The 11,617-nt window shown below is 36.5% G+C and overlaps 3 protein-coding genes across 3 annotated transcripts; 2 read left to right on the top strand and 1 right to left on the bottom strand.

Moving 5' to 3' along the window:
• Window positions 1-1,421: 1,421 nt before the first annotated feature.
• On the bottom strand, window positions 1,422-2,748 carry LOC146947124 (U-box domain-containing protein 38-like). Its single transcript, XM_085748388.1, has 3 exons — window positions 2,501-2,748; window positions 1,529-1,970; window positions 1,422-1,427 (listed from the first exon to the last, which is right to left on the bottom strand). The coding sequence occupies exons 1-3, from the start codon at window positions 2,746-2,748 to the stop codon at window positions 1,422-1,424; spliced, it is 696 nt and encodes a 231-aa protein (XP_085604514.1).
• A 38-nt stretch (window positions 2,749-2,786) lies between these two features.
• LOC146947123 (uncharacterized) lies at window positions 2,787-9,438 on the top strand. Its single transcript, XM_085748387.1, has 5 exons — window positions 2,787-2,867; window positions 4,468-5,330; window positions 5,742-7,648; window positions 7,732-8,001; window positions 8,060-9,438. Exons 1-5 carry the CDS (start codon window positions 2,787-2,789, stop codon window positions 9,436-9,438), a joined length of 4,500 nt encoding a protein of 1,499 aa, XP_085604513.1.
• Window positions 9,439-9,486: 48 nt separating this feature from the next.
• LOC146947122 (ribonuclease H superfamily polynucleotidyl transferase) lies at window positions 9,487-9,861 on the top strand. Its single transcript, XM_085748386.1, has one exon. The coding sequence runs from the start codon at window positions 9,487-9,489 to the stop codon at window positions 9,859-9,861; it is 375 nt and encodes a 124-aa protein (XP_085604512.1).
• Window positions 9,862-11,617: the final 1,756 nt, after the last annotated feature.

The raw sequence follows: 11,617 nt of genomic DNA, 5'->3' as shown, positions 1-11,617 counted from the left end.
AAAAACTAGCCGTTATAAACTAGCCGGTAAAAAACTAGCCGTTATAAACTAGCCGGTAAAAACTAGCCGTTATAAACTAGTCGGTAAAAAACTAACCGTTAAAAAACTAGCCGTTATAAACTAGCCGGTAAAAGAGTGATGTGTGTGTGGGACCCATTTAAGTACCCAAAAATGGGTGTCTCCATTGTGGATGCTCTTAGGATTTCTTCAAAACTCACCGGTTCTCAAGACACTAGGTTCTGCCACTATTGTCGCACTGTTTTCATACAAGCATCGTGAATCATGTCTTTTTTGTTTTGATTTTCCTTGCTCTTGACAAGTCTTATTTGGACTTTGTTAGGTCATTAATCATTAGGGAATACCCAAATTTTCAAAAGAGATCCTATATTTGATTGTTGTGTCCGAATTTTGGTGCCTTCTCTTTGAGATGTGAAATTCGGAAAAGCTAATGTAGAGGAGCATGAACTTTTTAGTCAAACTTTTTATTGAAAATGGAATGATGATGGAGAGGATAATTTTCTCCTGTAAAAAAATTGAATTCTAAGGTTATGAAAGAATTTAGGGAGAATTTAAGAAAGTTTCCTCTTTTGTTATTGTTGAGATGTCATATAGAAATAATGATTATGAATTTGGTAATGTCCTTTTACTGTTATGTTGGTTAATGAAAGTTTTTCTACTAGAACCTCTTTGATTAATTTTTAGTTTTGTTTCATGGTATAAAGATTGACCAATGCTTACGTAAATAATCCTATATAGATGTACCAAACAAAGTTACATAATTCGCTACACTAGGTATGGCACCCGCTTACGAATTCGCGACTACCAGTATTACAGTTCTTTTGCGTGTTAGTACCCACAAATTCGCGTAATTAAGTTACGAAGCTTGAGCTATGAAATGGATGACAAGACAAGTCTTCCGTATTTAATGTACACTGAAAAATACATAGCAATGCAAAAATCATGATTATAATCATGTGATGTAATCATCAAATTTTGAAACAGACCTAATAAATAAATTTAACTTACATAACAACAATGTTCTTGTTATCACAGTTGATGTCACTCATGTGATGACATCAGTTGTGATAAAAGAAACAAGACTTAATTAATGTTTTGGTCCCTTAACTTATTTTTTGATTTAAATTTAGTCCCCTAACTTTAAACTGTCTCAATTTGGTCTCTTAAGTATTACTCTGTTTACCAAAATGGTCCATTCCGTTAGTTTTCTGTTATGTTTAATACAAAAAAGTTAAATGTGGTACACATGTCATCTTCTTATACCGTTTGATCTTTTTTCTGAAAATACAACCATTAGATCATGCTTGTCTATTATATCTAATTGTACACCACCACCACCAATTTTTTTTTTCAACTTTCTTCATCTTCTTCCCTCATTCTTTTCATCATCTTCATCACCATCTTCATACCTTCATAGCACAAACCCAGAAACAAAAAAATAAAGTGTATTTTTTTTTAAGCAAAATCCATAATCATACATCATCAACAACAACAACAAGAGAGCACAAGCCGCATTCTGCTTAGAAGTCTCTGTCCCTGTTTTCAATACATAAATCAACGATTTCACAGCTCCAGCATTAAATATCAGTTTCTTGTTATCTTCATGAAGAGAAAGATTCAACAAAGTCGTCACCGCGTGCTCTTGTGTCCATGGATAACTACAACGAAGCAAAGGAACAAGCAAAGGTACAACACCTGATTCACCAATCAAAACACGATTATCAGCGCGATTCTTCGCAAGCAGCCTCAATTTCGCCGCTGCAGACCGTTTCACAGCCACTGAAGAAGACTGTAAACCATCCACACAAAGCTTCACCGTCGGTTGAAGATCCTCCGGCGAAATACTCTCAATAATCTCCGTCGAGAAATTCTCTCTTTGCAAAAACCCCATGCAAGGCTCAGGTTCAACAACTTCAACCACGCCATCACCTCCACCACCGCCAGTGGCGGAGCTAGAAAAAAAAAGCTAGGGTGGGCCATAAAATTAACCGTTGAAAAATTGTTTAAAGCCTCACAAAATAGACCGATAATTGAATTATTTAAATTTTTCGGGTGGGCCACTACATTACTTTGCGGTAATTTGGATCAACCGAAACCTAAAATCGACATAAAATTGTATAAAAGCTCGCAAAATAGACATATAATTGAATTATTTAAAATTTTCGGGTGGACCACTACATCACTTTGCGGGAATTTGGATCCACCGAAACCTAAAACCGACATAAAATTGTATAAAAACTCGCAAAATAAATCTATAATTGAATTATTTAAATTTTTCGGGTGGGCCACTACATCACTTTGTGGGAATTTGAATCAACCGAAACCTAAAACCGACACAAAATTGTATAAAATCTTACAAAATAGACCTATAATCGTTGATTTTTTAATTTTTGGGGGTGGGCCGTGGCCCACCTCAGCCCATGAAGGGCTCCGCCACTGACCACCACCACCGTCACACTCCGGCGATGGTAACGTCGCCAACCGTTGATGCTCACCGGAGATATCACTACTACAAGCTGAATAAGCATATTCACTAAAAGCTTGAGAAAGATCTAGAAGGTCTTGTTCGGAAGTTGATGATTTTCCCGATTTGTGATTCTTGGAAGCGAGTTCGCCGAGACGGAGGTCGACGACGGAATCGGTGAGATTTTCCGATACACAGGTGGATCTTTCGGTGAAAGTGCAACTACTGTTATCTTCATCGAAGATACTGGATCTTCTTGTACGCATGGATCTTCCTATGTTTCGCTGTGATTTTGAAGAAATAGATGAATGATATTGATAGGTTTTTGGTAATGGAAAACGATTTGAATTGGAACGAGAATCTTCTAGAGAAACCATTGTTGAAGGTTCAAGGTTTCTAACTTTGTTATGATGATGATTTTTATTCTCTTCCACCCTGAAGCTCCAATTGAGCTTTTATTCTCTTCCATCATTCTATTTTGAATCTTGTTGTTGTTGTTGATGATTATGGATTTTGCTTAAAAAAAATACACTTTATTTTTTGTTTCTAGGTTTGTGCTATGAAGGTATGAAGATGATGAAGAGAATGAGGGAAGAAGATGAAGAAAGTTGAAATTTTTTTTGGTGGTGGTGGTGTACAATTAGATATAATAGACAAACATGATCTAATGGTTGTATTTTCAGAAAAAAGATCAAACGGTTTAAGAAGATGACATGTGTATCACATTTAACTTTTTTTTATTAAACATAACAGAAAACTAACGGAAGAGACCATTTTGGTAAACAGAGAAATACTTAAGGGACCAAATTGAGACAGTTTAAAGTTAGGGGACCAAAACATTAATTAAGCCAAGAAACAGTTAATGTTGAGAAGGAAGGAAACAGTTAATGTTGAGAAGGAAGCAAAGCACCCTTCGGTTGTTAGTTTTATAGAAATAGAAACAATGTTGGAATCCATTCCTTGATTATTACACTGCTTGAGACCTTGGTTTAATAGATAAGTTAGTTTTCTCGTTTCATAAACCACCCGATGTGGGACTTTGTTACTTCTCTATTTTCTCTATTGCTTTTACCATTTCATTCACGGTTTGAGGACTACCTCTACAGTTGTGTGTCAACTTTATGTGGGTTTTTTTATCTTATTATTATTATTGATACACATATCAAACAAGTGATAGGAATCACTAGCTATAAAAAAAACACGTGATACCAAAAACACAAGCAAGTGCTAGGAAAAGCTATAAAAATAATAAAATGATAACTTGTGGACATCCAATTTTAAAAAACATGAAGAGTAGAATCACTAGCTACTACTTGATAAATAAACCTTTAATATGTATCAAGCATGCATAGTTACAAGCATAGTTACATCACTACACTTGGACGGAATAACATCTATCTAGGAACAAAGAAACAGAAAATTTTGAACGAGTCGATGTCGAGAGCGGCTCCAAGAAACTTCCAAGATCCATCTTCATCGCCTTTCTTTCCCACCCTCATCACAAGATGAATATCCATTCCATCTCCACCTTCTAATCTTCCCTTTCCATCTGAGTTTTTCCTCTTTTTCTTCCTTAAACCCCTTTGTTATCCTTCTTTGATCTCTATATGATCACTGATAGTTGAACCCTTGTTTCCCAATTTCTTGGTGCCCTTTTTACGCCCTCTGGTGCTATTTTTCCCCCTTATCTTTTCTGACCTTTTTCAAGCTTTCCCATCATCCCCCTCTTTCAATTTAATCGCTTCTCCTTTCCTGCGTCCTTCTCGTCCCAAATCTTTGTTGTTTTCTAACAACTCTTTCCCCATATCAATCTTGTATCAGTTACAACAACTTCTGCATCAATTCCTCTATCATCTTTGTTTACCACTTTCTCTTCAATGGATCAATCAAAGAATAAGGAAATCATGTCTGAATCAATGAATCTGGGTTCTTCTTTTGAGAAGCTTGGCAAGACTCAACGCCCCTACAAAATCCAGAAACTGTAGATCCCACCTCCCAACCAGATTGGGTATTACACTCAATACCAACAAGCGCATCAACCTACCGGAGAAGGCACTAGTGGAACTCATCAGGAACAAGATCAAGATTCTCATACACCTGCACAAGAATTCAACAATCAATATCAAGAAGATCAAGATGAAGAAGAAGACAATGAGCCTTTCTTCTATTATCAAGATAGCAACATCCAAGACAACATTCAACAATGTCAAAATAGCTTATTTGGCAAAATCCTAGCAGACAAATTCATTCCTGCCCAAGTTCTACATAACTCTCTAGCTGGCATCTGGTGTAATCCCACAGGCCTCAAAATCTCAGAAATCGAAGGTAAAATTCTACAAATTAAACTGGACAAAGAAGAGGATGCTCAAAGAATCCTCAAGGGAAGCCCCTGGATCATAAGAAACTGTTGGCTTTTACTTCATGGCTGGAACCGCAATTTGGATCCATCCTCTCTAGATTTTTCATCTATTCCTCTCTGGATACAATTTTGGGGACTTCCTCTTCACCGTAAGTCCATCAATATGGGTAAAGATATGGGGTCTCAACTGGGTTCTGTTCTAGATGTGGGTTTGTATGAATTCCCTGAAAACGCCAAGGTAGTTAAAGTTACAATCCTTTTCAACATAGCTAAACCCATCAGGGCAGGAATGTTCATAGGAAATGACAATGATGGAATCACATGGGTGGATTTTAGATATGAAAACCTACCTATGTTCTGTTTTGGATGTGGATTGGTGGGACATAATCAGGAACAGTGCAAAAAACCCCCACTCCCCTTTGAAGGTGGCACAAACCCTAGAGGAGCTTGGCTTAGATCAAGGAGCTATGGCAGAAGATTGATAGATAAGTAAGACAAAACATTCAGCAGTAACCCTATGAGATCCTTAAGTGGAGGCCAATTTAGCCCTATTCCAAAAGGGTTGATGAAGCAGATGGCTGCTATGAGCTTAAACAAACCAGTCACACACTCAGCTAAACACACATACACTCCCCCATCACCTCAGAAAACCACTACTCAGTCACCAAAACACTTTCACACTACCTCTGTCAAGCTTTCCAATGGATCAGGAGACAAACAGGTTACAACATGGACTACTGGATATCAAACTATAACACCTACTCATAACACAAAGAAAATTACTAGCTGAAGAGACCTCTACAACTACAAAGGGAGAAGAGCAGCCTCAAACACAACCATTGACAGGCCTTGAAGCAAAGGCCAGCCAACAGATATGAAATGCCTGTCCTAGAACTGCAGAGGGCTTGGGAACCCTACTGCAGTCAGGGCATTAAAGAAGCTCCTTAGGCAACATTGCCCTGATCTGGTATTCCTTATGGAGACAAGACTTAAATCCTCAAACTCAAAAGCTAAGTCATCTCTTATTTGTGGTCCTTTATCTAATCTGTATATGCTAGATTGCACCATGTCTAATGGGCGCAGAGCTGGGGGATTAGCCCTTTTATGGAACAATGTTGTAAATGTTGATATTCTACAAGCTAATAAAAATTTCCTTGATATGTATATCACCTCTAGTGATTTAAATTTAACCTGGTATGCTACTGGTTTTTACGGTTACCCTTATTATTCTTCTAAACATCTCACTTGCAAGGCTATTCAAGACATCAGTATTAATAGAACTAATGAAAAATGGCTCATTTTTGGTGATTTTAATCTTTTCACTAATAGCTCTGAAAAATTAGGTGGGAACTGTATTGACTATCATCATACCAAATTATTTAATGATACTCTTAATCTCTGTGACCTAAAAGACCTAGGCTACACTGGTCACATTTTCACCTGGGCTAATAATCAAAATGACCACATGCATATACAAGAAAGAATTGATAGATTTTGCGCTAACTCTAATTGGATTAATTTATTTACCAGATACACCAACAGACACCTTCTCAGATATACATCTGATCACAATCCCATCCTTTTAGAGTTTCATGAGGCCATCACTAATATTTTCAAGCACAAAATCCCTAATATTCAAAGATTTGAGCAAATGTGGGCTCAGGATCAAGAAAGCTTCCAGATAGTCAAAAAAGTCTGGAATACTTCAACAAATTTTGACCCTATGAAGCTACACCAGACCCTAGCCCATTTGGTTAACTGGAGCAAAATCAAACATGAAGATATCCCCAACAGAATTAAAAGTACTCAGCAATCCCTTGAGATCCTTAAACAGGGTATTCCATCCCAAGAGTGCAGTAACAAAATCAAAGCAACTGAAGCTTCTCTAGATGAACTGCTTAAGCAGGAAGAGCTATGGTGGGCCCAAAGAGCTAAAGTTCACTGGCTGAAGGAGGGAGACCTCAACACTAAGTTTTTCCACCAAAAGGCTAGCCAAAGGAAAAAGAAAAATACAATTCATAAAATCAAAGACCCCGAAGGAAAAACTTGGCAGGACAGTGCTCAAATTCACTCTATTTTTCTAAGTCATTTTAAAAATATCTTTGCTAGTACTAACCCGACTTCTAATAGGAATATTTTCAATGTAGTTCACAATAGAGTCTCCACTGATGATTTTGAATTTTTAAATGCTAATTTTACTGCTCAGGATGTTCAGGAAGCCATCAGGAATTTGAAGGCTAACTCAGCCACTGGCCCTGATGGTTTCTCTGCTTTTTTCTACCAAAAATACTGGGATATCATATGTGGAGACACCATAGACTATATTTTAAATATCCTTAATAATGGGGGAAGTGTTCATGATATTAATCATACTTTTATTAGCCTTATTCCTAAGATTAATTCTCCTTCTAGTCCCTCTGATTTTAGACCTATCAGTTTATGCAATGTTATTTTAAAAATCATTACTAAAAGTATTGCTAACAGAATCAAACAAATTCTCCCAAAAATAACTAATGATTTCCAAAGTGCTTTTGTTCCTGGTAGACTAATCACTGACAATTCTCTAATTGTCTTTGAAACTCTACACTACATCAGGAAAAGTAAAGCAAAAAACAATGGTTATGTTGGGATAAAGTTAGACATAGCCAAAGCTTATGATAACCTTGAATGGGATTTTATTGAAAACACTATGATTGCCATGGGTTTTCCTACAAATCTTATTAAAGTTATCATGCTTTGCATTAAATCTGTTACTTTCTCCATCCTTATTAATGGTCAACCCACTGATCCCTTCACCCCTCATAGAGGTATAAGACAAGGGGATCCCCTTACATTTTCATCCTATGTGCTGAAGTCCTATCTGGCTTAATCACTAAAAGTCAAAATGAAGGCTCTATTACTGGTGTGGCTATAGCTACTAATGCACCCTCTATTACTCATCTCCTATATGCTGATGACAGTATAATTTTTTGTAGGGCAAAACCAGAGGAAGCCAATGCAATAATGCATATCCTACAAACCTACCAAGAGGCGTCTGGCCAGAAGATTAATATGGAAAAATCTGAAATGTTTTTTAGCCCTAACATTTCAGAAGACATCAAAAAGAAATTCCAGGAGAATATGCCTGTTAAAATTTGCACTAATATCAAGAAATATCTGGGTATGCCAACAAAGTTTGGCAGATCAAAGGAGCAGGACTTTCATTTTATCATGGACAGAATTTGGCAAAAACTCCAAGGCTGGAAAGAAAAAAGCTTATCTTTTGAAGGTAGGGGGGGTCCTCATAAGAGCTGTTGCTCAAGCCATACCCACCTACATTATGAGCTGTTTTCTTCTACCTAAAGGATTGTGCTCTAAAATTGAGAGTGCTGTCTGCACCTTTTGGTGGGGCAGCAATGACACCAAGAGGAAAATTCACTGGTTAAAAAAGGAGAAACTTTTCAAATTTAAACAAGAAGGAGGCATGGGATTCAAATCCCTGAGAGACTTTAATTTGGCTATGCTGGCCAAACAGGTTTGGAGATTTCAGACATCACCTCTAACTCTCATATCTAAACTGTTCAAGGCTAAGTATTTCCCTAATCAAGACATACTTCAAGCCACCATAGGATACAATCCCAGTTATGCTTGGAGGAGTATTCATCAAGCTATATGGGTCATCCAAAAGGGAAGCTGTTGGAAAATTGGGGATGGTCAACAGGTGAAGATTTGGGAGGATAACTGGATACCAACCCATCATAACTTCAAACCCATAACACCAAATGCTGGAAATACCGCTACTCAGTACGTCAAAGAGCTGATAAATCTGGAGGAATCTAAGTGGAATTCTACTGTCCTAAATCAAATATTCCTCCCTATTGATATCAAACAGATTGAGCAAATACCTATTATTAATCTCAATAATAAAGATGAGATCATGTGGCCTGCTGAACCAAATGGTATCTATAGTGTGAGAAGTGGCTATCATAATATTCAAAGATGGAACTGTATTGAAACTATTGGGCCTTCTACCAGCAACATAGACACTACTATTTGGAAAAAATTATGGGCACTCCATACTATCCCTAGACTCAAAATGATTCTATGGAGGGTTCTAAATAATTCCCTCCCTCTAAGATGTGAATTGGAAAAAGGAGGTATCCAAATTTCCCCTCTATGCCCAAGATGTAACGAAAAAATTGAAACAATGGAACATGTGTTTATGTCCTGTCCCAGAATCACCAGAGTGTGGTTTGGCTCTCAACTTAACCTGAAAATTATGAATCAACCTATCTCCAAATTCCAGGACTGGATTACTCATTCCATACTTACCAACACAGAATCAACCAACATCCAAATTGCAGCACTAGTATATCATATATGGTTTGCCAGAAATCTACATATTTATGAAGATAAGAACACACCTGAAGCTGAAATAATTCAGAAAGCTGAGAGGAGTATTTTCGATCACAAAGCTGCTACTCTCCAAAACGAGCCCGCAACATGCATCCATTCACCATCTCCAGCTGATGCTCCTAACAGGTCTCACTCGGAATACTGGACCAAACCAGAAGCAGGATGGGTAAAAGCCAATTGCGACGCCAATCTTCAGCAATAAGGAAGTTGGGGTTTAGGAGCGATAATTCGCAACGATGAAGGTCAAGTGATGGCTGCAGCAGCTTGGAAGATTCAAGGTCCTGAAGAGGCCGCTTTGGCAGAAGCTTATGCTTTGCTCACAACGGTTCGCTTTGCTCACGAATGTGGTTTCAGAAGGGTCTGCTTCGAAGGAGACAATGAAATGATCTTTTGTATGCTACACAAAGATAGAAATGAAGACAGATCCTATCGAGGAAGCATCTTAAAGGAAATCCGCAACTGCCAATGGAAATTTGACGCTTGGCACTTTCAATCCATCCCTAGACTATGTAATAGAACGACCCATAGTTTGGCCCAACTTGCTCACTCTGATCCAAATAAGATTTGGATAGAGGAGGTTCCTCACCAAATAAGTGAGGTGTATTTCTATGATCTTATTCATTAATAATATCAGTCTTTATTTCAAAAAAAAAAAAAAAAGGAACAAAGAAACAGAACTGTTGTTCTTCATTTAGAAAATGTAAAAGACCACTAAATCCCATCATCTTTGACCATCATAATCAAAACAAAATAACAGAACTAACAACTAAGTATATTGGTAATGCATTGAATTTCAAAACATCCCAAAGCTCAGTTTCAAACAACATTGCAACATTCGACCCTCTTATATATTGAAACCATGGATAAACTAGTTACAATGCAAATCTTTGGCTAGACCACACCACAAACAGATCAGCTAAGGCCTAAGAACCAAAATGAAAATCGTCTGCATTAAATTTTAACACAGTTAGGGGAAGTGAACAAAGTGGCATAGTTCTTTTCATTTTTTAAATTAATAAAAAAAAAATATTTGTATGGTTGCAAAGATGTACACACCAAAAATCGAAGAAAGTAATAGGAAAAGCTATAAAAATAATCAAATGATAACTTGTTCCAATTCTAAAAAAAACATGAAGAGTAGAATCACTAGCTACTTGACAAATAAACCTTTATAAGAATTCTGCAATTATAGAGAAGAATGATGTAGAAGATGATGCAGATGATATGAACTCAACTTATATGTCAACAAAATTAAGGAAGTTCTCAGTATAACATATCGAAAAGCTCTAGGGCCCATAAGAAATGATAGAAGTTTCTTATCTAACAAGAAAACTGGATCAAAACTAGAATTTTCTAAATAATCACATTTAAGTATTCAGTTATTGTACATAGGACCATTTGACTTAACAAAATTTGGAATTACCAAACAAGATTGACTTAGTCCAAGGATGTTACATATGCAAGAGAATGTTCATATCGTTACTCCTTCAGATGGTGATCAATGGAGGCACAATGGATTCCATCTAAAAAAATTAAGTTCAAGTGTTATTAAAAAATCAAACATTTTAATCAACAGCGAATATCTTTGAAAGTGAATCCATATTCCATACTCCCAAACACATTATTACTCCATCACATTGTGTACAGGTTATTTCCATAACAAAAGACTACAAAATCAGAAAAGTTACCAGGTAGCCCAAACAAACTCCTCCCAAAACATTCTTCCATAGTACAGTACTTCTATTGGACATAAAGATGGCCCCATGCTCAGGAAAAATTCCAGACCCCATTTTTTACCCGGCGTACATTTTTGTTCTAACAAAAACAAAATTGTAGGTTGGAACTTATTTCGCTGCTTCTAATAAATTTGCTATCATTGCAATAATGTCGATCCCATAGCCACACTGATGGCAATGCAAACATCAATTAATTACAATGTTTTGCATGCTTTGCCAATCACCACGACTATAAAATCAACACCACTGGAAATGGAGCTAACTTAGCCAAAAAATTGAACTACGAAATGAATAACAACACTTCGTTATCCATTGCTCTCATTAAGCTTAAGCATCATACCTTACTTATATAGATAGCATTTTTTCTCTGTTTCACAAACAATCGATGTGGGACTCTCTAGTTATCTTTTTTACTTTTATTTTGAGCAGTAGTCTATACTTGTTTCTCAACTTGGATGTGGGTTTCATATTTTTATCATTATTGCTTTGTATTGTGCTTAAGTTTTTTTTTATTTTATAATTGTTAATTTGAATAAAAAAAATTATAATTGTTAAATTGTTTTCTTAAAAGTAATTGTTAAATTTTTCAATTAGTACTATAATCCTTTAAAAACAATATATATAAATATCTTGTGACAAACTTTA

Source organism: Medicago sativa, chromosome 2, assembly GCF_051527215.1.
Source record: "Medicago sativa cultivar Bolivia chromosome 2, Bolivia_mono, whole genome shotgun sequence".
Taxonomy (NCBI): Eukaryota; Viridiplantae; Streptophyta; class Magnoliopsida; order Fabales; family Fabaceae; genus Medicago; species Medicago sativa.
This window is presented reverse-complemented; position numbering and strand designations above follow the sequence as displayed.